The 27,103-nt window shown below is 43.6% G+C and overlaps 1 protein-coding gene across 2 annotated transcripts; it reads right to left on the bottom strand.

Moving 5' to 3' along the window:
* Positions 1–2,776: 2,776 nt before the first annotated feature.
* Positions 2,777–27,103, bottom strand: LOC137534923 (oocyte zinc finger protein XlCOF6-like). Of its 2 annotated transcripts, none has more exons than XM_068256637.1 (8): positions 27,017–27,103; positions 11,841–11,957; positions 11,581–11,715; positions 8,386–8,481; positions 8,193–8,295; positions 7,976–8,073; positions 7,730–7,865; positions 2,777–5,547 (listed from the first exon to the last, which is right to left on the bottom strand). In XM_068256637.1, exons 1-8 carry the CDS (start codon positions 27,026–27,028, stop codon positions 3,983–3,985), a joined length of 2,262 nt encoding a protein of 753 aa, XP_068112738.1. In that variant the 5' UTR covers positions 27,029–27,103; the 3' UTR covers positions 2,777–3,982. The 2 variants fall into 2 exon arrangements, with proteins under 2 accessions (XP_068112738.1, XP_068112739.1); XM_068256638.1 differs by having other exon boundaries at positions 8,401–8,481.

The raw sequence follows: 27,103 nt of genomic DNA, 5'->3' as shown, positions 1-27,103 counted from the left end.
AAAAAAAATCAAACAATTGTCATTTACAGAGGTATTTCTCCCACCCAGCATGGGTATGTGTAAAAATACACCCCAAAACACATTATACTACATCTCCCGAGTACGGCGATACCACATGATTGGCACTTTTTTGCAGCCTAACTGCGCTAAGGGGCCCAAAGTCCAATGAGTACCTTTAGGATTTCACAGGTCATTTTTGTTTCAAGACTACTCCTCACGGTTTAGGGCCCCTAAAATGCCAGGGCAGTATAGGAACCCCACAAATGACCCCATTCTAGAAAGAAGACACCCAAACGTATTCCGTTAGGAGTATGGTGAGTTCATAGAAGATTTTATTTTTTGTCACAAGTTAGCGGAAAATGACAGTTGTGAAAAAAAACAATTAAAATCAATTTCCGCTAACTTGTGACAAAAAAATAAAAACTTCTATGAACTCACCATACTCCTAACGGAATACCTTGGGGTGTCTTCTTTCTAAAATGGGGTCATTAGTGGGGTTCCTATACTGCCCTGGCATTTTAGGGGCCCTAAACCGTGAGGAGTAGTCTTGAAACAAAAATGATCTGTGAAATCCTAAAGGTACTCATTGGACTTTGGGCCCCTTAGCGCAGTTAGGGTGCAAAAAAGTGCCACACATGTGGTATCGCCGTACTCGGGAGAAGTAGTACAATGTGTTTTGGGGTGTATTCTTACACATACCCATGCTGGGTGGGAGAAATACCGCTGTAAATGGACAATTGTGTGTAAAAAAATCAAAAGATTGTCATTTACAGAGGTTTTTCTCCCACCCAGCATGGGTATGTGTAAAAATACACCCCAAAACACATTGTACTACTTCTCCCGAGTACGGCGATACCACATGTGTGGCACTTTTTTGCACCCTAACTGCGCTAAAGGGCTCAAAGTCCAATGAGTACCTTTAGGATTTCACAGGTCATTTTGAGAAATTTCGTTTCAAGACTACTCCTCACGGTTTAGGGCCCCTAAAATGCCAGGGCAGTATAGGAACCCCACAAATGACCCCATTTTAGAAAGAAGACACCCCAAGGTATTCCGTTAGTAGTATGGCGAGTTCATAGAAGATTTTATTTTTTGTCACAAGTTAGCAGAAATTGATTTTAATTGTGTTTTTTCACAAAGTGTCATTTTCCGCTAACTTGTGACAAAAAATAAAATCTTCTATGAACTCACCATACTCCTAACGGAATACCTTGGGGTGTCTTCTTTCTAAAATGGGGTCATTTGTGGGGTTCCTATACTGCCCTGGCATTTTAGGGGCCCTAAACCGTGAGGAGTAGTCTTGAAACGAAATTTCTCAAAATGACCTGTGAAATCCTAAAGGTACTCATTGGACTTTGGGCCCTTTAGCGCAGTTAGGGTGCAAAAAAGTGCCACACATGTGGTATCGCCGTAATCAGGAGAAGTAGTATAATGTGTTTTGGGGTGTATTTTTACACATACCCATGCTGAGTGGGAGAAAGATCTCTGTAAATGGACAATTGTGTGTAAAAAACATTAACAAATTGTCATTTACAGAGATATTTCTCCCACCCAGCATGGGTATGTGTAAAAATACACCCCAAAACACATTATACTACTTCTCCTGAGTACGGCAATACCACATGTGTGGCACTTTTTTGCAGCCTAACTGCGCTAAGGGGTCCAAAGTCCAATGAGCACCTTTAGGCTTTACAGGGGTGCTTACAATTTAGCACGCCCCAAAATGTCAGGACAGTAAACACACCCCACAAATGACCCCATTTTGGAAAGTAGACCCTTCAAGGTATTCAGAGAGGGGCATGGTGAGTCCGTGGCAGATTTCATTTTTTTTTTGTCGCAAGTTAGAAGAAATGGAAACTTTTTTTTTTTTTTTTTCACAAAGTGTCATTTTCCGCTTACTTGTGACAAAAAATAATATCTTCTATGAACTCACTATGCCTCTCAGTGAATACTTTGGGATGTCTTCTTTCCAAAATGGGGTCATTTGGGGGGTATTTATACTATCCTGGAATTCTAGCCCCTCATGAAACATGACAGGGGGTCAGAAAAGTCATAGATGCTTGAAAATGGGAAAATTCACTTTTTGCACCATAGTTTGTAAACGCTATAACTTTTACCCAAACCAATAAATATACACTGAATGGGGTTTTTTTTTATCAAAAACATGTTTGTCCACATTTTTCGCGCTGCATGTATACAGAAATTTTACTTTATTTGAAAAATGTCAGCACAGAAAGTTAAAAAAATCATTTTTTTGCCAAAATTCATGTCTTTTTTGATGAATATAATAAAAAGTAAAAATCGCAGGAGCAATCAAATAGCACCAAAAGAAAGCTTTATTAGTGACAAGAAAAGGAGCCAAAATTCATTTAGGTGGTAGGTTGTATGAGCGAGCAATAAACCGTGAAAGCTGCAGTGGTCTGAATGGAAAAAAAGTGGCCGGTCCTTAAGGGGTAGAAAGCCCTAGGTCCTCAAGTGGTTAAGTATTTATTTCTCACAGGTTCTCCTTACAAAACATTGTCTATATTCTGCTTATCCGTGGCACCCAATTCTTTCTGCTTATAGGATGAGGCGACAGGTAACACAACAGGCTAAAAGTGCTAGAAGAAATTCTTCCCCTTTGAACCCGCAAACATCTAGAATCTAGATGAAGATACCATTCTGATTCCATCTCTGGGGTGGCCAAGGGATATGCACTGACAAGAGATGTCTCTACCCCTTACCCCGACCACCAGACTCCACCTTCAACTGAAAATATCTCTTCTCCAGACAGACCTTACATTTTCCAAAACTTTCATATTCCGTTTTTACAATAGGTTTTGTCATCATCCACTGGCAAGCCATTTCCTGGAGCAGAGTTAGGACTTATTCACACTGTAAGGGCCCTTTTACACTTAAAGGACATCCGAGGTGAAAATAAACGAATGAAATAAACAATTGTATCTATTCTCCTTGTCCTAAAAATGACTATTTAAGATAGTCCACAGTTTTATTTTATATTTAAATCTACTTTTTAAGTTTTGACTGTTTTATTGTTTTTGCTCAATGACACATTCATTGAAATATGCCAGAGCTAAAATCTATGAACTTTTGACCATTTTTTTTATCTCTTTCCTGCTCTCAAGAGCCATGTTCTGCTAGGAAAGCGTTTTATAGCTGTGATTTCTTATCAGCGAGTGTCACACTGTAGTCTGACCTAGGCCTGACTCAGACAGGAACTGCCACTTACATATCTGATGTTAAACTCTTTCAGGCAGAGAAAGAAAAAAAGGAACACAGCCTAGTTATTTGTGTGCTTGGCACTGTACATACACATGTCTATCTCATCATGTCACATGTCACCTCGGGTATCCTTTAATCAGGTGCTCTCAGTTATAACCGAAAGAAAACTTATTTTCAAAGTAATGCCCATGTTTTCCTATGGCACAGTTCCCACTATACGGGTTTTAACTTAAATCTTTTTCACAATGCACTGCTATGGAAAAAATGCGTACCAACTCATGCTAACACATACTAACGCATTAAGTGTAAAAGGGCCCTAAAGCAGGTGCGTTTGAAAGTGGACATGAGAGTTTAGCTCCTTATCTGTGACTAATCACAAGTTTAATTTGATCCCTCAGCTGTGTCAGCTGGATGCCTTGGCAGAGCAGCTAATTTGTAAGCACAGGATGTTGGCCCTATGTCTACTTCTATGACAGCAAAAAGAAGACACGGCAAATTGATTGCAGGATTTGTATCAGCTGTAACAAAGAAATATTTTTCTTTAAAGGTTATTTATGCTGTTGCTTATATTTTAGCGCAGACAGGTAGTCCTGAGTTCAGGTCTGCTTTCACTGATCAGTTGTTCCATAGCAGTGCATTGAGTAAAAGCTTCAGTAAAAACACATCTAATGTAAACGAAACCTTAGGTAAACATGGACACTGCACATTCATTGTCCATTCAGTTATAACTGACAGCAATTGATGCAGTATGAATGGATTCCTAGATGTCCTGCATGCTAGCGTGAGTTTTTTGGTGTCTTAGAAGGTCCTTGTTCTGAATGAAGCCTTTCCCACACTCCGAGCATGAATAGGGACGCTCTCCGGTGTGGGTTCGCTGGTGCGTAACAAGGCCAGTTTTCCTGGAAAAGCTTTTCCCACACTCTGAGCAGGAAAAGGGACGCTCGCCAGTGTGGGTTCGCATGTGTGTCCGGAGTTGTCCATTTACAGAAAAGCTTTTCCCACACTCTGAACATGAAAAAGGCTTCTCTCCGGTGTGGGTTCGCATGTGAGTCTGAAGCTGTCCTTTGACGGGGAAACATTTCCCACACACTGAACAGTTAAAAGGTCGCTCGCCTGTATGGATCCGCTGGTGTACCAGAAGCTGTCCTTTCACGAAAAAAGATTTCTCGCACACTGAACATGAAAAAGGCCGCTCACCAGTGTGTGTCTGTTGGTGCGCATGAAGGTGTCCTTTCGTAACAAAACCTTTCCCACACTCTGAACATGAAAAGGGCCTCTCAGCACTGTGGGTTTGCTCATGCACAAAGAGATGTCTCTTACCCGTGAAAGATTTCCCGCACTGTGAACAGGAATAAGGACGCTCACCAGAGTGCAGTCGCTGGTGGACATGGAAGTACCCTATCTGAGTGAAACTCTTCCCACACTCTAAACAAGTATATGGGCGCTCGCCTGTGTGAGTTCGATGGTGTTTGGCAAGGTGTGCTTTGTTAGCGAAACTTTTCCCACACTGTGAACAGACAAAAGGGCGCTCGCCGGTGTGATTTTTCTGGTGTATCAGCAGACCCGTTTTCTGAATAAACGTTTTCCCACACTCTGAACAGGAATAAGGCCGCTCACCGGTGTGAATTTTTTTGTGCTTCCGAAGGTCTGCATTCCGCAAGAAAGCCTTCCCACACTCAGAGCAGGAGAAACGTCGCTCGGCCGTGTGAATTTTCTGATGTGTATGAAGTAATTGTTTATTGCCAAAACATTTCCCACACTGTGGACAGGGAAAAGGCTTCTCACCAGCAGGGGGATTCAGAGAAGTCCTGTGGTTACTTTTCTGTGTAAACTGTCGCCCACATGTGGAGCAGGAAATGACTCCATCCCCAGGATGACCTGAATGGTGTGTGACGGGAATGAGATCTGCTCTTGTTGTGAGCAATTTCCCACACTCTGAACACGGCAGAGACTCTCTGCTTCCAGTGTGGCTTCCCTGGTGTACATGTACAATATATTCTGATTCTGTCTGGCATGATTTCCCACACTCCTGGCATGAAAACTGAGGAAGACTTGAGTGCTGAAGGCCTACAAAATACGATGTAGATGCAATATAATCATCAAATTCGTTTGGAATCATCTTATGGTCATTTGGTGCAGCACTAGCTGATATGATGGGAGAAGAGACCAGCAGAGTAGAGGGATCTGACAACATATTGTCCCTCTTAGGTCGGTGATACATATACTGGGTAATGGGGTTCCCTTCTAGGGAACACTGTGTGCCACTATTATCTTCTGGGGGTAAAATAAGATGTCCCTGCGAGGGGTTCCCGATATACCGTCCATCTGTATGAAAGAGAAGTTTGATATTAAAATGATGATATTTGTTTTGTTTTTATAATCAAGAGAAATGTCATCAGAAGCATCATATCATGATATGTGAAGAAAGAGATGCAAGACAACCACCAAAAACTTGAGAACATCACAAATGAATGGAAATCCAAAATAGCAATTAAATGTGAACCTGAAAGTAAGGAGGTTATAGGCAAACTCAGATTTAAAGGACAACTGAAGCGAGAGGGCTATGGAGGCTGCCATATTTATTTCTTGTTAAACAATACCAGTTGCCTGGCTTGCCTGCTGATCCTCTGCCTCTAGTAATTTTAGTCATAGACCCTGAACAAGCATGCAGCAGATCAGGCATTTCTGACATTATTGCGAGATATGACAAGATTGTTTCTGGTGTTATTCAAATGCTATTACAGCCAAAGAAATCAGCAGGAGTGCCAGGCAACTGGTATTGTTTAAAAGGAAATAAATATGGCAGCCTCCATATCCCTCTCACTCCAGTTGTCCTTTAAGTGACATTAGTGTCTGTTAGAAGTGATCAGTGAAACAACAAGGATGCCTCTAGATTACTTAATTTACAGCATTGATAGCCGGCTGATTTGATCATAATTATCAAATCTGTCAGATATCGATGCCACAAGATGGCCACCTGATCGATCATTTTGATCAATTTCCGCCTGCAATTGGTAAAAAGGATTAGACATGTTAAAAATCTCGGTCGCAAGGGCTCGATCACGTACATAGCAGTAATGGCATTTGATTTCCTAACAACTGACAGACAGTCTGAGGCCCACTCAAGTGCATGTGCCCCCCCAAGACCAGTGGTGAGTGTTGCGTAAGTCTCATACCCACAAACCAATCCTTTGGGCAAAATTGAGTGGTGATTGAGTGATATCAAGTGGCAGATGGGGTAAGCGGGGACTGAGTCAATCTTCTTGGCTAATTGCTGGCCTGGCCGAGGTATCCGGGAGGGGGGGGGGGTAATCATGTGTACAAACACTAGATTCTTGGCAGAGGTGTTCAATATTGGCCTCCCTGGTCACATTTTATCTCACATGTGTACACAGCTTTACTCAACGAGGCAACGAGATCCAAGCAATCTTCCTTTTGAGTCTGCTACTTGGATCCTCTGTTCTGAGAACAATCACTGGAAACTTTATAGATCATTTCAGATATCAGTTTTGGAACAACTGCTGTAGAGACACATAGTTTGGCTCCCTTGGGAGCAGTGTGTTCTGTTCTATGGAGCAAGGAGATAGAACCATCCGGGACCTTCCTTTGAATTTGAAGTTCTCAGGGGAATGATAGGGATCGGGGGACAGTGATCTGTCCAGATGGATTGCTATAGCATCTAAAAGTGGAATTAAACTCAGAATTTGCTCTCTGCTCTAAATCTAAATAAAGATTAGTCACAGCATGATAAGGACAAAAAAAAAGTCTTCATAATAATTTATGAAAATCCTAAAAAGCCCTAAAGTATACAATTTGGTTTCACTTTTTAAGGAGCACTGAAGGGTTTAAGTGGATCTGAACTCTTGCACAGGACAGAAAACAGAGAAACACACCCTGTACGTATTTAGAGAGTTTAGCCAGTCTAATTCACCCTCATCTGTGACTAATCACAAGTTGTAATTTGATCTGTCCCATGTCAGCTGACTGCCATGGCAGATAAGCCCATTTGAAAGCACAGGATGTTAACAATATGTCTGTTTCTATGAATCAGGAAGTAGATACACTGCAATTTATTTTACGATTTGTATTTGTATCAGCTGAAACAAAGAAATTTTTTTTAGTTTAAAGGTTATTATGCTCTTTTGTATCATTTAGAGCAGAGAGGACATTCTGAGTTCAGGTCCGCTTTAAGCCTCATTGTTTACTGTATGGAGAGAGCTGCCTTGTCTATTCACAGCTTCTGGTAATATCTGGACACTTTAATCTGTCTAAACAACCAGAAAACACAGAGCAGTGAATTTCTTCATCAACTATATGTGTAATAAAGACTTTTCATCGTGTGCTGTGCAAGAGTTCGGGTCCGCTTCAAGTATCTCCACAGCTGAAGAAGAGCACTGGGAACAGTTCAGTTGGGTTTCATATCAGAGATATTGAAAAGCTAAACTCATGGAACCATAAGTGCACTCTTCCTTTAAACCTGAAAACTCTGCAATTCTTTCTTACGTACCCGTGGTGATACCCAGAGAGAATTCCTCCTCTTTGACAGTTGGTTTGCCCTCCTCCATAGACTGAGGACCATCATTCATCAATGTCTCCTCTTCTTCCTCTTTAATCTTAATTTTCAAACTCTGAATGTCATCTTTCTAAATCCAAATAAACATAGCTTATTTTAAATGTGAGTCTACACAGAAGAGTATCATTTTACATACTCTGATGAGCAAAGTGGCCAATCCATCTCCCAGCTCCAATTTACCTTAAAATGTTGGGAGGACATGGGACCTTCCTGTGTACAATCCTGAGAATAAAGAGGACTTGTACATATGTCTGGTGGGTTTCTGTTACTGGATCTATCTGTAGGAAACACACATATGACTTAATACATTGCTTCTACAGTATGTGTTTATAAGATGTTGAGGGGGGATCTAGGTGGACCCTCCGTACCTTTACAAGAAATAAAAGTCTCCTCTTACCCAGTAATGTGACGGGCGGCTGATTCTCCTCCATAGTGTCCTTGAGTCCTTCTAAATACTTCCGCTCCTCCATCTCTTCTTCCTCCTCATCTTTTATTTTGCCCTTAACAACATAAAAATCAGTCAGACTTCTAAAAATGAATAAGAATGGTAACAAGACAGCCAACATATAAATCATGATGGCCCTGATTACCCATTGATCTTCTACCTGAGGTTGGGGTGGAATCTTCTGATCTTCTGTTACAACGTTCTCATGATCCCTCTGTCCTTCCAAAAAATCCTCTTCTACCTGCAAACAACACAATATAGTGGTCCACAATCATTTGTAGGGTTAATTTATAACAAAGCTGTAACACATGGGATTATTGTGATCAGCCGCAAAACTAAATGCTTTGGAGGATTCGGATGCTAAAGCCAGACTTAACTTACAAATACAAAACCTGGAGAGGAAGAGGTGCCACAAATATAATATTGTGGCAATGAAGAATATGAAAATGATAAAATAGTTTACCTCTAAAAAGGACAAAGCCTGAGTGAGGTCATTCAAATTTATCGCAATTTAGACACTAATGAGATTACGCATTTTGCGGATCTCAGAACGCTACTTCAGCTCAATAACAACAGTGCAGAATATTCTGCGTAATCTCATTAGTGTCTAAATTGCTATAAATGCAATTACCTCACTCAGGCTTTGTCCTTTTTACAGGTAAGCTATGTTATTATTTTCATATTATTCATTGCCACAATATTATTTTTTGGGCGCCTCCTCCTCTCCAGTTTTAGTTCACAACCCTCAATTCTTTTTGGTTTTACTTCTGTGAAATTAAATTCTTTTCTGGAGCATGATCCATCCGACCCCAGAACCCAAGAGAGGACGGGATTTCCTCAATTGCAACTATACTGTGGTTAGTGGTTCTGCAAATCTTGTTTGTGAGTATCATCTATATGTACCTTGCTTTGATGCAAACAGCATGCTACACCATAAGGGGGTCCCAGTGTCTCTGTTTTTTCCTCACCTCCTTCTGAAGGTCTACATATCCCTCAGGAGTACCACACAATCATTGATTACAAGTACAGCTTAATTGAGGCTGGGTTCACATGAGCTGTATGTGTTAGGTCACAGCAGATCCTGATGTGCTATCCACTTTGGCCATCTCATGCTCTCAATAATCCTTTAGCGTCCAATGTAATGGATATGTTATAGAAAGCACGCTACCTAGAACATGTACAACTTCTGTCCTGAAAAGTCATCCAAGAGGGACTTTGCCTTTCGTCACCACAAAGAACACGACAGACAACAGGCACAATGGATATGTCTAAAACTTTGAACGGTTCCAACACTCATCATAGGAACTGTTGACATGTCTGTTTGTCTGATGTCATCCTTCAGGGAAATGGTCAAAGTTCCCACTTAATGTGGACCTTGCTTTTCAAACCCACAAAGCCAAGTCCAAATCAAGACCAGGCAAGGCTTGTCTTATAGGAAGTTATACTTTCCCTTTAGGACTGGAATTATGTGCCAAAAAATAGCATTGTCTGTGCCAATTATTTAGGGAACTGAGACCTTGAGACACCTATACTACAATCTAACCTAACCTAAAATCTAACCTCGGTGCAAAGTTTATTGGTCTCTTAATAGTAATATTTGACATTAGCCCAGCGGAAGGAGGTCTGTAGAGAAATATAGGACACCTGAAGTGAGAGCACATTTATTTCCTTCTAAACAATACCAGTTGCCTAGCTGTCCTGCTGATCATCTAATTTTTCATCTTTCCTTTTATCCATAGACCCCTAACGAACATGCAGATCAGATGCTCTGACTGATAATTGACTGGATTAGCTGACTATTTGTTTCAGGTGTGTGATTTAGACACTACTGCTGCCAAAGAGATCAGTAGGACTGCCAGGCAACTGGTACTGTTTAAAAACAAATAAATGCTTGAAATCATGTAAAGCAGACAGCCCAGATGGTTTTTCTGCTGAATACTTTAAATTATTTGCCCACTCCCTAGCCCCGTGGGACCAGCCTTAGTTAAAACTACGCTGCACTTGTGGCTGCCTAAGCCTGATGTGGTATATTTTTAACACCTCCAAATACAATGGGTATCATTCATAAAGCATTTCCGCATGCGGAAATGCTTAACACCGGTGACTTTCCCGACCACTCAGCATAAGCCCCATTCATAAAGGCTCTTTCCGCATGAAAAGGTGACAGAGCGATACATTTCCGCCTTGTGCGGAGTTTTTCTAGATTAATCTAGAAAAAGTAACAAACACATCCATTCATAAAGATTAGAGCAAGCGGTATCCGGAAGGAAAATACCGCTTGCTCGACAGTAGCGATAGGCGGGCGGAATACATATAAATGAATGGGAGGGACCTCCCAAGCAGCATCAGACAGAGCAGCGCAGGGAGGGAATCGGGCAGCTTTTAAGTTTCCGCATGTCTTCCGCCACGTTGCCGCTAACTTCCTCCAGAAAACCTCCGCACTTCTTCCGCAACAGGCAGACTTCTTTATGAATGGCCACCCAGAAGTCTTAATTACCGGTTGCGGAGAAGAACGGTGTTTTCCCGCACTACCGACAGCCTGTTTATGAATGATACCCAATGCATGGGACACAATAGTCTGTCTCTGCTGGCTCAGAACTCGGTCAGGAGCCGTTTTCATTGGCTTCTAACCCCTGGTCACTGTGAGCCAATCACAATGATCAGGAAGTGTCCTTGGGCCCGATGCTGCGGTCCACATGAATTTAAAGCCTTTGATAATGTTACAGAAGTTAAAGCCTTCCCTGCGGAAGCCACTTCTGCCCATTTTACTTTGATTCCCAAACCTGGCAAAGAAGCCCTGCAGTGCTCAAGTTAACGCCCAATTTAGCTTATTCATTTTTTTTCGTAAAAATCTAGGCAAACAGACTCCTCCAGTTCTTACCCGAAATTATCTCCACTGATCAGGCCAAACCCTGGGACAATGTAATGAAAACTATTGCTATCCCACTACGCTCAGAAGCTTGGTGCTCCAGCCCTTCTATTGACGATTGACACGGAGAAGGCCTTTGACCGTTTGTTGTTTTCCTTCCTGCTTTGGGCCTTGTTCCTGGAACCAGCTTTTTTGACAAGGTGTCACTAGTGTGACAACATGGTCGTCCTACTAGGTCAATTAATGTAGAAGTGGTTTCGCTAGTGAAGTCACTATGCCGCGGCCATTCGAAGTATGGGGCGGTGCTAAGTAACGCACGTTACGCTGCCAGTAGCACGCATAGCGTGCCTGCAGGAGTACTAAGTAACGCTAGTATAATTAGTGCGTGTAAGGCCATTTAACTCACACTGCTGCAGCACGTTCCTGTTCATGTATCAACCCCAATGTCCCATAATTCCCAGCACTGCTCACCTCCACCATCAGCAACTCAATGATCTTGTTGGTAACATCCAGAATCTTCTGCTTGTTGCATCTCTTGTAAACCATTGAGTGAGGTAAGGGCACCGTGATGGTTACGTGATCACCAGGCTTTACTGGAGGAAAGATCTGTGTAGGAAGAACAACAGTGATATCATGCAACCTCCCATAATCCTCTTCATCTCTCTAGTCAGACGTGTTTTATTAAACAGACATAAGAGTGATGTCATGTGACCTCCCAGAATCCTACTCACCTCTCCAGTCAGCAGGTAGATGATCTCCAGGGTGAGGTCTAATATCATCTCAGCCATGTGACTACAGTCCTCCTCCATCTTCAGTGATGTCATATGGTCTGTAGTGGAATCTTTTACCTTCAGACAGAGTATAAATCGAGAGTTGTCACGACTGTTGGTCTGTGTGGGTAATATTAGGAATGGGATATACACTGATATTTTGAATGTAAGCCTAAAGCTTATGTGTGCCTGGCTTTCAGGGGCATAAAGAGATGATTTTCACATTCAGGAGTGATACATCATGGGAAACCACAGTTGCTCACTTAAAGCTGAATGATCACAAATGCTTTCTGTTTTAGGAAGGCAAAATTATATTAAAGGAAACCTGTGTGGTTTGCAATGTAACATTTTTGAAACTTACCTTGGGATGGGGAAGCCTCTGGATGCTATAGGCTTCCCCCATCCTCCTCAGCCAGGCCAATCCAGCAACAAGACCCCGAAGCATGGCTGCACTGCACCTGGGCAGTATCATAGACCTTTTTGGGCTCAAGCGTAAAAAGCAGGGCTCAATCAGGTTAATGCTACTGCACTGGTGGCAGCGCTGCGGAAGATGTTGGTGCTATACAAATACTAAATAATAACAATGCCTCTTGAAAACACATTGGCCGCATAGAAAGTCATTACATACAATTACATACTGGTTAGAATAGTGTACTGGTTAAAGCGGTATAAAACCCTGACATAATATTCAATAAAAACATGTTTTCCTACTTTTAATATGCCATACGGTTTTCATATTTGCTTTTGTGCAGAAGTATTATTATTCATTTAGAAATTATACGTTCCCAAAGTAAACTTTTTTTGCTCTGAGAGCTGACTTTGCATTTTATTTATAACTGCTTTATTCATGTTCTAACGTAAGCAGAAATGCTTTCTGATTGTCTGACTTTGTTCAGCAGAGCCTGCAGTGTCAGAGAAGTGTTTATATACATTCCTCACTTGATACAATTAAATACAAGATAACATTATCTCCAATTCGGATGCATCCAGCTTTGCTGGTAGGGAACTTCTAATGCCTAGTATACACCATACAATTTTTTCTGTTAGATGCATTAGATTATTTTCTGAAGGGACTGGTCATTATCTCTGGTGCATTGTCTTCTGGTTATCTTCTGCTGAGTAGAACAATGCCTAATTGCTAAGCAGCTAGATGGTTAGATAGATAAATTCCAATATATTGGAAATTATCTATCTGGCAGGTAAATCTTACAGAAAATCTAAAGCCCAATCTACACGATACGATTCTTTGTGCGATTCGATTACGATTCTATTTACGATCCTATTAAATCCGACATGTCCGATCGGGATTCGATTTGATTCAATTCGATTTGCTATTGTTTTGCAATGGCAAATCGAATTAAATTGAATCGAATCCCCATCGGACATGTCGGATTTAATCGGATCGTAAATAGAATCATAATCTAAATGCACAAAGAATCGAATAGTGTAGATTGGGCTTAACAGAAAATTGTATGGTGTGTACCTAGCATTAGTCCTGTGTGTAACCCTTTGAATGCTGTTCTAGTAAAAAACACCATGCTGGTTGTATATAATATGCTGTAAATAATCTATTAGAGCAAAGAAGAAATGCTGGGTTTCATTCCGCTTTAAGGGCTCTGCCTTTGACATGAGAGACCTGGGTTTGAATCCTGGCTAAGGTTAGTACCTATTCAGTAAGAAGTCCTTGGGCTAGACGTCGGGCCAGTGCACACCAAAAAGCACTAGCATAAAAGCAAACGCTTACCGATTTTGAAGTGATTTTTATGGCGATTCTAGGCACGTGCCTAGAAATTTTCTAATCATGCCTAGCGGTTTTTGGAGTGTTTTGGTGTAGTGGTTTTTTTATATCTTGTTACAGTAGAGGAGCTGTAACTGAACAGCTTCTGTACCAAAAACGCTTGGAAAATCGCTCTGATCTAGCGCTCTTCAGAGCGATTTTCCACTTTCCTATACTGAACATTGAGGCTGAATCGCCTCAGAAATCAGCAAAAATGCTGCAGGACCCGTGTTTGCGTTTAGGGAAAAAACAAAATCGCTCTGGTGTGCACCATCCCATTGAAATACATTAGCCAAGCACTTTTCAAAGCGCAAGCGTTTTTAAAAACACTCAGAAACGCTCTTGGTATGCACCATCCCTTCCTTACACTACAGGGCATAGCTCCAAACTGTCCCTCTTTTGGAGGGACAGTCCCTCTTTGGGAACTCTGTACCTCTTTCTTCCTCCTTTGTACTTCTTTCAGGACTAATGTACAGATCTGTGTAAATATACGTATATTTCTACGGAAAATGTGTTTAATTGACTCCTTTAAATTGATACATTTCTTATTTTCAAATGTTAATATGAAGGAAAATGAACAAGCATAGAAAGGACCAGTGTGGCTTGAATTATAAAACAAAATATTTTATCTATGGAATCTTTACGGTATGTGTGACTAGGGGTGTGATGGGGGCGTGGCAGGGGTGTGGCTTAAGTGTCCCTCTTTCTTATATCAAAACTTTGAGAGGTACTATGCTGCAGGCAGGCTGGCCCCTTGAGCGTGCATGTCCTTAGTGGCTGCAGCTCTTCAGCACTTTTGAGTGCAACAGGAGAAAAACGCTATACAAATGTTAGGATTATTATTACATGCGATTTTGCAGTGTGGCAACGCATATTGAGAGACCTCACTGGCACCCTGCAGCAGCTATCTCGGATCACCCACATCAGCCCCACACAGTAAAAGTAGGATTGGAAAGGGTTAATGCTATGATGTGCAGCAGCAGCTGCTATTGATGGAGGACATCAGAGATTATAAGGAAAGAAGGGATGGGTGTGCTGGGGAGAGTAGTTACTGGGTGATTATATTTATTGTATATGTAAATATAAAATAATTACCTCCTCTGCTGCCAGTCCCAGCAATGGCTATTGAGCTCCAGTTTCCTGCCTAACATGACATCACTTCCCACCTTGTGGTGGATGGAGTCACTGCAGCTGCATTTCACATGAATTTCAATTGTTTGCTCCAGCAGCTCAGTGAATTAGCTGCCAGCTACCGGTAGTTACTTAGCAGAGGGAGAGGCTATGATTGGCTGGATGTAATCCCATCTCTAGGTTAGCGGAGATTTGCATGTTAATAGAATTCTGTGCCCATTAGCTGGTTCACGCTGCATGAGCTTTTTTTTTGCGCTAGTGATTTGAAAAGCTCTTGCTAATGTAATGCTATTTTTTATAAAATCACATCGCTCAAGTTTTACATTAGCAAGAGCTTTTAAAGCGGGATCGTCACTATAAAAATCAAATTTCAACAGCAACTGGTCTGAATGTATTAAGTGATAAAGATGCTAATCCTGCATTCAAAACTTTCAAAACTTTTTCGGCTGTTATGATTTGGAGTTATCACATACTTAAGGAGCACTGGCCCTTTAATAGTCAGTGCCAAACAGTTGCATACTGGGGGTTCTTTTTATCTATAATATATTCATCCTCTTCCATTTATTTCCCAGCCTAGCTGCCCATCTGAAACATGATCCCCTGCTCACTTGTGTTTACGAGCTAGGCTGAGGTGACTTCAGCGATTGGAGGAGAAAAGAAAAAAAAGTAAAGGGCAGATTAAGTCTAAACTGTGGGCAAAACATGGTTCTCACCGGGAACAGAATTCTCTTCATTTACTATATAAAATTCACTGAAATCAAACCGTGGACAGTACAATACATGTGTTATGTAAGTAGATCAAGTATTTATCTACCTATATATGCGTTTTTTTCCCCGGCATAGTATGGCTAATCCTACTGCTTTAAAGAGTACCTGAGTCGGGTACACAACATCCGATGTTTACCTAAAGAGAGGGAAGCTTCCGGATCTTATTGAGGCTTCCCTCTATTCTGCTGCCCCCGTCTCTTCCCAGGAAATTAGTGACGATACACTGTCGCTAATCCTTAAGGGGCCGCGCAGCACTTCCTGCTCCAGCGTGGCCATGCAATAGCCGACACAGCCCGCCCGTGCATGCGCAGTAAGGTGGTACTGAGCATGCACGGGTGGGCTCACACAGATCCAGCATCAGGAAGAAGAGCTGTACAGCTTCGTTGTAGAGAGGGGCCGCGCTCAACAATGGGGGCTGTAGATCAGCAAGGGAAGCCTCAATAGGATCCTGAGGCTTCCCTCTCTTATGTATTTATGCAATTAGGATTGCAAGCTTCGACTCAGAATCAGTTTAAAATCACAAGTGCTTAGAAAAAGCTCTTGCACTGTTAGCGGCTTTGCATCCCCCATTATGTTATGTAGAGTTCAATCTTCCACCCAAACACACCTAATGCTACCGCTACAATAAAAACATGATCAGGACTTTCTAGCACAAAATTATGTCAGTTTGGGGAACAGTATGTTCCTCCATGCAAAACAGAAGTTTGCCTTCTTAACAGAAGGTATTAACTCATTACACATTCCTAGGAGTTCGGGTTCACCATGAGCTTGCTGGGCTGCTGGGCATTCTATAACTCTGGATGCTTCAAGTCTAACCTCATAGAGCCACATTAATCCATGCCATGCAATGGTGAGGATCAACCAGTCCGAATGCATGTTGGATTATTGTGGCTCTGTAATATTAACAAGCTGACACATCATTGCATTCCAGCGGTTCTGGAGGTGTGGTTAGCTTACAGGGACAGCAAAGAGTGATTTGCATATTCAGCAGTGATGCATTGTGGGAGACATCATCTTCGATTTAAAATAGTTTTCCAACACTTTTTAACTAAAAAAGTAACAAAAAGTAAGTGAAAAGGTAATATTAAACTTATTTTGAGTATTTTCTAGCTTTCCGATGCCGTAACCCCCTTGCCGTTCCAATTATGGCGGCAAGGGGGCAGCGCAGCACTTTTTTTTTTAAAATCATGTAGCTAACCTAGCGCTAGCTACATGATAGCCGCTGAGCAGCGGCTTTCCCCCACCCACTCCGATTGCCTCCGGCAATCTGCGCAGGCAGGAAATCCCTTCAGAATGGGATTTCCTGCATGGCTTCCCCCATCGCCATGGCGACAATCGCGATGACGTCACCGACGTCATGGACGTCGGGACATCAGAGGGAGTCCCAATCCACCCCTCAGCGCCGCCTGGCACTGATTGGCCAGGCTGCGCAAGGGGTCTGGGGGGGGGGGGGCGGCGCGACGGGTAGCAGCGAATCGACGGTGATCGAGTTATGCACGCAGCTAGCAAAGTGCTCGCTGCGTGCAATAAAACAAAAACTGTGAAAGAGGAGAAATAATTAGATATAGAAAGCTCCATCATGGAGGTATAATACACGCTCACGATAGGAGGCCCAGAAACCGGGGCACCCCCCTAACACAAATCAATATATCACTCTCGGAGCTTGAGTCTAATTAATGGAACTTAATACTGGAATTGACCTTTCTTTTTCTCCTATAGGTTACTATCAAGGAACTGATTGACTTTTAACAGTTATGTGGGAGAAGCCCCACGGATACTAATTTGTTCACAATAGTTAGCAGTAATATTAGTATTGGAAAGTAGTTTGTTTGTTAGTTCATCAGAACTTATTGAATTGCTATAAACCCTGCACATTTTATTATTAGGTGTTATATTAATGGCTATGTATGTTCTAATTCTTCAATAAACACCTTTTTGAAAGTAAAAAAAAAAAAATTGTGAAAATCGGCCCAGCGGGGCCTGAGCAATCCTCCTGCGCGGGTTATCCCGACCTCAGCTCGGGATAACCGGCAAGGAGGTTAAAAGGCATTTTATTGACATGTTTAAAAATATCAACTTGGAGAAAACTCGGGTGAAAAAGTGAATTGCATATGACCCCCTGGCCCATATGCAATTCACTTTTTCTCCTGAGTTTTCTCCTAGGTGATATTTACACACCTTGCCAATAAAAGGCCTTTTAAAGAGAATCTGTATTGTTAAAATCGCACAAAAGTAAACATACCAGTGCGTTAGGGGACATCTCCTATTACCCTCTGTCACAATTTCGCCACTCCTCGCCGCATTAAAAGTGGTTAAAAACAGTTTTAAAAAGTTTGTTTATAAACAAACAAAATGGCAACCAAAACAGGAAGTAGGTTGATGTACAGCATGTCCACACATAGAAAATACATTCATACACAAGCAGGCTGTATACAGCCTTCCTTTTGAATCTCAAGAGATCATTTGTGTGTTTCTTTCCCCCTGCAGCTATCTTCCACTGAAGTGTCAGGCTGTTTCTTCCTGCAGAGTGCAGACAGCTCTGCCCGTATGTAATTCATCAGTATGTGAAAGCCCAGCCAGCTCAGAGGAGGATTTATCCAGCTTGTAAAAGATAAGAGAGAAGAGAGAAGGTGCCCTAATCTAAATAACACACAGGCTGTGTGCAGAGAGGGGCCTGGAGGGGGGAGATGCATCACAGAACCACAACACTGAAGAACTTGGCAGACTTCCAGACACAGGCTGACAAGTCTGACAAGAGAGAGATACATTGATTTATTACAGAGATGGTGATAGCAGAACGTGCTGCAGTAAGCCAGAGCACATTAGAATAGCTTTTGGAACTTGTAGGATGATAAAAAACAGGATGCAATTTTTGTTACGGAGTCTCTTTAAAGCCACCAGCAAGCAATAAATACTCAAATATTTTGATAGTACTTTTTCACCTACTTGCTGGTACTTTTTTGAGTAAAACATGCTGAAAAGTTATTTTAAAATGAGGTTAAAAAATTATCTCCTAGGAGAAAACATAGGTGAAAAAGTTAATTGCATATGGGCCCCTGTGTTTTAAGTTTTCTCATGGGAGATAATTTTTCAACTTCCATTTAACCCTTTCCCAACTGCCTAACACCGATAGGCGTGGGGAAGGTGGCAGCCCCAGGACCGCCTAACGCCGAAAGGCGCTAAGTTCTGGGGCTGCGTTTTGCAGGGGATTGCACGCGCCGATTCGCACGCATCCCCGCTTAGCTCTGTGATCAGCCTACTAAGCTGCGATCATGGATTGTAGGCTGCTAAATGTATTTTTTTTTTTTTTTAAGTTTGTTTACATTTGTGCAGTGCTGCGATTTAGCTCAGCGCTGTACAGGGGACAATTGCAGTAGACAATACAAGGACAACAAGCTGTCCCTCTCATAGGCTGATGCGGGGAAAACGTCCGATTGCCGCCTGATGATAAATTGGGGGGGGAAGGGGGAGGGAGGTTTAACTGATATTCATTTGTGTGCTTGGTTGTGTGGCTCTGCAGTGAGTCATTAAAGCTGCACAACCCTGAAGTGTAAAAAAATCGCCTGTTCACTAGGGGGTGTAAGCCTGTGGTCCTGAAGTGGTTAAAATAACTTTCCAGCGTTCTGCAACAGTACAGTACCAAAAGGTGAGTGAAAAATACTGTCAACATTTTCAGAGTATTTTCTTGCTCGCTGGTGGCTAAAAGTGTAACTGTCGGGCATAAAATCAATAATCAATTCTTTATTTGTATCTGGTAAACAAGTAATAAGGATGCTAAGCAGGCAATTCAAAAGTCAAAAATCATGATTACTTTTCTTGTTGATAAATGATCATCCCCAGTTTACCGGACTCTTATTTTGTACATTGCCACACAAAGGAAGGTGCAGGGCATGCTGGGTCGCCTTTTTTTGCTTCTTTACTTTCCCCTCAGACTTAACTAATGCAGCCTCATTGGCTGAAGCCGCTTTCCCTCCTGTTTTCCCCTCCCACATCTCTGTTCCTCTCTGATTGACCAATATTTCTGATGATTTCTGATGCTGAAACAATGCACTTTCTATTGCAAAACTGGGTGGGAGTGCCTGACGACTGGGAGGAGGGCGGGCAATGCATACACAATCAGGCAGAGAGAAAGGGAGGAAATGACATCAGGATTGGCTTCAAGATAGACACAGATAAAATAAAGAATCCTAAGAAGGATTTTCTCTTTTTTTTTTACTATAGAGAAATCACTAAAATTAAAATGTGGACAGGGCAATACATATGTTATAAGTAGAGCAAGTATTTATCTACTTATCTTTCGGTTTTAGGAAAGCAAACTTTTGTTTTTCTTAACATCTTAGTAAGGGGGCTTTTAGGACCATTGTAGTCCCTTACACACTCCTATGAGTTCTGGGTCACCATGAGCTTGCTGGTTAGTCTGTGCCTCTCGGATTTACAAGCCCTACTCCATAGAGACAAATTAATCCATGCCATGCACTGATGAGGATCAAAAAATCCGAAACAGTCTGTATGCATGTTGGATTATTATGGCTCTGTACGAATTAACAAGCTGACACATCATTGCATTCCAGCGGTTCTGGAGGTGTGTTTAGCTTCTAAGGGTACAATGGTTAATTTGCATATATTCAGCAGTGTTGCTCTGGGAGACATCTCAAGCTCACTCCAACCTGAATTATCGCAAATTCTTTCTGTTTTAGGAAAGCAAACTTTTGTTTATCTACTTATATATGTGTTTTTTCTGAGATAGTATGGATGACAGTTCCTCTTTAAAAGGCATTTTATTGATAAGATGTGAAAATATCACCTAGGAGAGACCTTAAGGGGGCCATACATTAAGCAAAGTATGGGCAGAGTGACCTTGAAACTGATCTCTCTCTGATCAAATATGTTGTCTTACCATACATTGCGGACCGATTTCCGATATCAGAAATTGGCCTTGCGACACCGCCTCTGCTAGTCGTGTGGCCGCCCCAAGTGTAAAATGCCCCCCCCTCCCCCCTTTCGAGTTTGTAGGCTGATGTACCATCCGATTCATCAAAGATTTTCCAGCTGTAACAATCAATGAGGCAGTTGCGGCGAACAGCCCCATCACCGTAGCTGCCTCCGTGCCCCAACCCGCCTCACCACCTGTGCCTCGGGCGTCTAGCACGCCGAGGACGGGTTTGTCTCTCGCCCACAAGGTCGCATTGACGCGTGCGCGCGCGCGCGCACCGTCACAACCTTTATTCCACTAAGAGGCGGCTCAGCCTACCGGAGGGTCAGCTGACATCACGCCATGCGCCCGCCACTCCTGATTGGCCGGGCGCAGGGGGGCGTGCCTCAGGGTCTCCTCGGGCTCTTAAGCTTGGAGGAGTCATTCATACTTTGTCTGCTGTTGCGATCACTACGTGTTAGCGCTCAGACCTTAGTTAGATCCGGTGTGCTTTGATCCGGGAGGAAACCGGGGATTTCACACAGCTCTAGGATTTGTGCATTATATTGTATTATCTGTTTATGACTCTGGCTCGTTTCTGACTATTCTCTCTGCTCTAGTGATTCTGTACCTTTGCCCATCTGATCTGGTTACCGACTCTGCCTGAATATCGTTCCTCTTTCTGCTCTAGTGATTCTGTACTTTAGCCCATCTGATATTGTTGCCAAACTCTGCCTGTTAACTGTTACTTCTCTGCCTCCCGATTTTGTACTGTATCTGCCTGTCTGTTACCGACCCGATTAGTCTGACCTTTCTACTCGCCAGTGAGCCCTTGTCACTGGTGAGGTACTCACTGCACTGACAGTATCCACCAGCTCCTCTGGTGAGGTATAGTCAAATCTGTCAGTATTACTGTTTGCACCAATCACTACACTCATTTCAATAAAGTGTGACTAAGGTCTCGATATTCTCTGTGTTGCTATATTTGTATTATTGGTGATTCTGCAGATCATCATATAATCGGATATAGTATCTGCATTATTGGTGATACTGCAGATTACCAAATAATCAGAACCTTATTATTGCTGACACCAATCGTTACAGAACAGCAGACCAAAATATGTCTATGGAGACACTGTGCAGTCAAGTTGAACTGTTAACCACGGCCGTTAACGACCTAACCAACACTGTTAACGCTCAACAGACACAGATCAACCAGTTGTCTGAGGTGGTGCGCACCCTTCAGGCAACTAATGCACCAGTGCCATCCCCTGTTGTTATGGAACCCAGGATACCTCTCCCTGAAAAGTTTTCAGGGCACAGGTCTGACTTTCAGAATTTCAGAAATCGCTGCCGTATTTTGAGTTAAGACCTACGTCATCAGGGTCTGAGGGTCAGAGGGTGACTTTTATTAAAACTCTATTATCTGGGGATTCGCAGACATGGGCTTACAGTCTCCCTACCGGTCATGAAGCGTTAACGTCTGTTCAGGAATTTCTTAAAACTATGGCGATTATATATGACGATCCCGATTTGGCAGTTACAGCTGAGAGGAAACTCAAAACTCGCAGGCAGGGGCATAACACCGTTGAAACTTACGCTGCAGAGTTTAGAAGGTGGGCTGTGTCGGCTAGATGGGGACCATTTGCTTTGTTGGGTTGTTTCTTAACGGGTTTATCTGATGCAGTGGCCGATCTTATGTTAACCCTCCTGGCGGTTTGCTAAAAATTCGCCAGGGGGCAGCAAATCATTTTTTTAATTCTTTTTTTTGTTTTTTCATGTAGCGAGACAAAGTCTCGCTACATGATAGCCGCTGCTCAGCGGCATCCCCCCGGCCCCTCCGATCGCCTCCGGCGATCGGCGATCAGGAGATCCAGTTCAAAGAACGGGATCTCCTGGAGGGCTTCCCCCGTCGCCATGGCGACGGGGCGGGATGACATCACCGACGTCATCGACGTCAAAGGGGATTCCGATCCACCCCATAGAGCTGCCTGGCACTGATTGGCCAGGCAGCGCACGGGGTCTGGGGGGGGGGCGGCTGCGGTGCGACGGATAGCGGCGGATCGCCGGGTAGCGGCGGCGATCGGGCACTGCACGCAGCTAGCAAAGTGCTAGCTGCGTGCAGCAAAAAAAAATTATGCAAATCGGCCCAGCGGGGCCTGAGCGGTGCCTTCCGGCGGCATAGCCCGAGCTCAGCTCGGGCTTACCGCCAGGAAGGTTAAGCCATCCGGAACCAAGACTATTGATGACGCGATCTCATTAGCCGTTAAAATAGATCACTGGGTTCGGTACCAAAGACAAACTCGAGGTAGATTCACGGGGAGACCCGTTCCTATCACCTCATCTTCTCCATCTCCTTCTCTTCGTCAGGACGAGCCGATGCAGATCGGACATTCCAAGTTGTCTGAGGTAGAGAAAAATCGGAGATGAGCTGAGAGGCTCTGCTTATACTGTGCAGAGAAGGGCCATGTGGTACAGAATTGCCCCAAGAAGGCAGAAAACTCTGCCGCCTAGGTGTAGTTAGAGGTACTACCCTAGGCGAGCCTGTGTTACCTCTAAACGGGAATCGCTTTCTTCTCCCGTGTTCTATTACCTGGGAGGATCGAGTTTTTTCCACCCAGGCATTTATAGATTCGGGTTCAGCAGCCAATTTCATATATTATGATTTCGCTGTGAGATTGGGAGTTCCTTTTGTTTCTTTGGACAGGCAGATTTTTGTTACTGCAGTGGATGACTCTCCACTGCAGGGAAAACAATCTCTGTCTCAAACTCCTGTGTTGTTATGTCAGGTGGGGGTGCTGCATAGGGAGCAAATACAGTTTTTTGTGCTCAAAATGGTCACTTCCACCCAGGGTTGCTCGTAAACTACGCCAGCGAATCTACGCATCGTAGTACGCAACTACGCATCGTAGTTTGCAGATGAAGTTTAAGGACTACACATACGCATTTCCGCGTAGTCGTAGTCCCACTATGCGAAGCTTCGCCCGCTACGCGTAGTTGACGTATGTATTGCGAAGTCAACTATGCGTGCGGTAACTGTATCTACATAGATCATTGCGCATGCGTAGAAATTTTTTTGTCCTTTATACGCATACAATTCCGCATCGGATGGTGGAATGTATGCTTATATTAGTTTATATATGCGCATAGTTAGCAGATTATTGCGGAAATTTTTCCGCATAAGGGCATAAGCGGTCGCATCAACTACGCTACGCACTACGTGAAGCTTGCGTATTTTAACGCGTAGTCTATGGTATGCTAATGTAGCGAAGTTGCTGATTTCGGAGCCTTAAATTGCGAAGCGTATTTGCGTAAAAATACGTGTAGTTCCAGCGTAGCGAAGTTGGCTGACTACGACCATCCCTGCTTACACCGTGATCCTTGGTATGCCATGGTTGCAAAAGCATTCTCCTCAGATTGACTGGAGTTTCGGGCAGCTATTAAGCTGGTCCTCCTACTGTCATCATCATTGTTTGGAGAAAGTGTCTATTTGTGCTACCAAGGTGCAAATGGAAGCATTGCCCACACCATATTCTGAGTTTACTGATGTCTTTTGTCCCACTCCCAAAGCGGCAGACAAACTTCCTCCACATAGAAGTTTCGACTGTCCCATTGAGTTGAGACCAGGTTGTATGCCCCCTAGGGGCCATTTGTATAACCTTTCCGGTCCTGAAAAACTTGCTATGCAGGATTATATTAAAGAAAACTTGGCCAAAGGGTTCATCCGTCCTTCAAAGTCTCCGGCCGGAGCAGGATTCATTTTTGTAAAAAAAAAAAAAGACGGTGGGCTACGGCCATGAATTGATTACAGAGGGCTAAACAAGATTACTATAAAGAATCGTTATCCACTCCCTTTAATAGATGACTTGTTCTCCCAGGTTACTGATGCATGTATCTTCTCCAAACTCGACCTACGGGGAGCATACAACCTGGTACGCATAAGGAAGGGTGATGAGTGGAAGACGGCGTTCAACACACTACGAGTACCTGGTCATGCCCTTCGGGTTGTGTAACGCTCCCGCCGTCTTCCAGGAGTTGATTAATAAGGTCTTTAGAGAGGTCTTAGTGCGGTTCGTCTTGGTTTACCTGGACGACATACTTATATATTCACCCAATTTGGCTAAACACAGGGAGCATGTTAAGTTCGTCTTGAGGAAATTAAGGCAGAACTCTTTATATGCTAAGTTAGAGAAATGTCTCTTTGAAGTGTCCGAGGTCCCCTTTTTGGGTTACATCATTTCTACCACCAGACTCTCTATGGATCTCAAAAAAGTATCCGCTGTGCTGGAGTGGCCACTAACTTTAGGGCTGAAGGCACTCCAGAGGTTCCTTGGCTTTGCCAACTATTATAGAAAATTTATCAAGGGATTTTCTGAGGTGTCACCTTTATTCCACTAAAGGCCCATACTCACGGGGGACGGCCGTCGCCGCAACCGCGTGGCACGCGCGTGTTGCGGCGACAGTTCCCCCGTGTGTATGATGCGCGCGCCCCGAACCGTCGCCCGTCGGAGCTGTCGCCAGGCGATTGACATGTTCAATCGCCGGCTACAGTCGTCGCCGCATCCTCGCCGGAACTGTCGCTAGCCCCGCATGTGTATGCGGGCTAGCGACAGCTACCCACACACACCACACGGAGCTTCCGGCGGGGGGGAGGAAACTCGGCGACAGCTTCCGCCGCATCGCTAATCCCTCTGCTGCCGTGTGGATGCAGAGGGATTTGGCGACGAGCTGTCGCCGAACTGCCGCCGAACTGTCGCGCACACGCTCCCGTGTGCGGCGACAGCTACAATTGTACCCCCGTGGGTACTTAGCTTAAGAGGCGGCTCAGCTGACCGGAGGGTCGGCTGACGTCACGCCATGCGCCCGCCACTCCTGATTGGCCGGGCGCAGGGGGGCGTGCCTCAGGGTCTCCTCGGGCTCTTAAGCTCAGAGGATTCATTCATACTTTGTCTGCTGTTGCGATCACTACGTGTTAGCGCTCAGACCTTAGTTAGATCCGGTGTGCTTTGATCTGGGAGGAAACCTGGGATTTCACACAGCTCTAGGATTTGTGCATTATATTGTATTATCTGTTTATGACTCTGGCTCGTTTCTGACTATTCTCTCTGCTCTAGTGATTCTGTACCTTTGCCCATCTGATCTGGTTACCGACTCTGCCTGAATATCGTTCCTCTTTCTGCTCTAGTGATTCTGTACTTTAGCCCATCTGATATTGTTGCCAAACTCTGCCTGTTAACCGTTACTTCTCTGCCTCCCGATTTTGTACTGTATCTTCCTGTCTGTTACCGACTCGATTAGTCTGACCTTTCTACTCACCAGTGAGCCCTTGTCACTGGTGAGGTACTCACTGCACTGACAGTACCCACCAGCTCCTCTGGTGAGGTATAGTCAAATCTGTCAGTATTACTGTTTGCACCAATCACTACACTCATTACAATAAAGTGTGACTAAGGTCTCGATATTCTCTGTGTTGCTATATTTGTATTATTGGTGATTCTGCAGATCACCATACAATCGGATATAGTATCTGCATTATTGGTGATACTGCAGATCACCAAATAATCAGAACCTTATTATTGCTGACACCAATCGTTACACCAGCATGTCTGATTGAATCATCGATCAGGCGCCGGTTTTCATCTGCTATGATAAAATTATTGATTCAGCCCACAAAATCGGTAGAAGTTTGGACACCTTTAGGAGAGAAAGTGAATTGAATAAGGGCCAATGACACCTGAGATTCCTCACCTTGGCTACAGAGGCACCACATGACCTCCGCTTCATCAATGACATCACAGTCAAGCAATGACATCTCTTATTACAGCCACAACTTAATTTGCCCCACATCACAAATCTCTGGTGTGGGGGCATAATTATTACCTTCAGAGATGGCACACAGCTGGCAGTAATTACCAGTGGGCTGGCAGCAATAGTCATAGAGTCAGAGCAATATAAAGTAGGGTGGTCTGTGCTGTGATCACTGTGCCAGTGCAGATAGTGGGCATGGATATGGGGAACTGAGCTCGCATTGCACAGCAGAGAAAGGAGGCCATAGGGGATTGCCTGATAGTAATACATTACAATGCATGCCCTAACACCCTAGGTCACGCCTATGTGGCCTATACAGAAATCTGGCCCTGCACTGCAGAAATATTCACCTCCTGTTCTGATGACATAACAACAAATTGGGGGAGGAACAAATTGATCAGTGCTGAAAGAAACTATCAGTCATGATCACTATGGCAGTATCTCTGCCAGTTATGCATGCTGGGCTCAGCTATGGAGAGGGGTGTGTGAGGAGGAGCAGTTAACCCAAAAATTCCAGCACGGCTAAACAAGTGTCGGCATAGCACAGAAGACGGGAGGTGCCAATACAGATATCAGACTACTAGCCGAAATGATCACTAATGACCATTCTGATCAACAAGAGCCTAATGCCTAAGCATGCTTTCAGGGCCAATAGACAGGGGGCTGTTAGGAGTCACACTGCCCATCCTGTGATTCCAGACATCCTGAATGAGACTATTTTTTTTCTTTTGGCGTACTTACATTTTGCTTCATTGCTTTGCTTTCAGTTCAGTGGTTTATTCCTTCTCTGGTCCTTTGTATTATTTGCCCGGTTCCTCTCGCTGTATC

This window comes from Hyperolius riggenbachi, chromosome 10, assembly GCF_040937935.1.
Source record: "Hyperolius riggenbachi isolate aHypRig1 chromosome 10, aHypRig1.pri, whole genome shotgun sequence".
NCBI lineage: Eukaryota > Metazoa > Chordata > Amphibia > Anura > Hyperoliidae > Hyperolius > Hyperolius riggenbachi.
Note: the sequence above shows the minus strand (reverse complement) of the source record. Positions and strands in the feature narration are given on the sequence as shown.

Bases quoted from the DNA above. Each gene is read 5' to 3' on its own strand.
- LOC137534923 (XM_068256637.1), bottom strand. The intron at 8,482-11,580 runs GTGAGCAGTGCT...TGTTGTTTGCAG, and splicing joins TTGAGTTGCTGATGGTGGAG to GTAGAAGAGGATTTTTTGGA. The intron at 7,866-7,975 runs GTAAATTGGAGC...ATTTGGATTTAG, and splicing joins TGTCCTCCCAACATTTTAAG to AAAGATGACATTCAGAGTTT.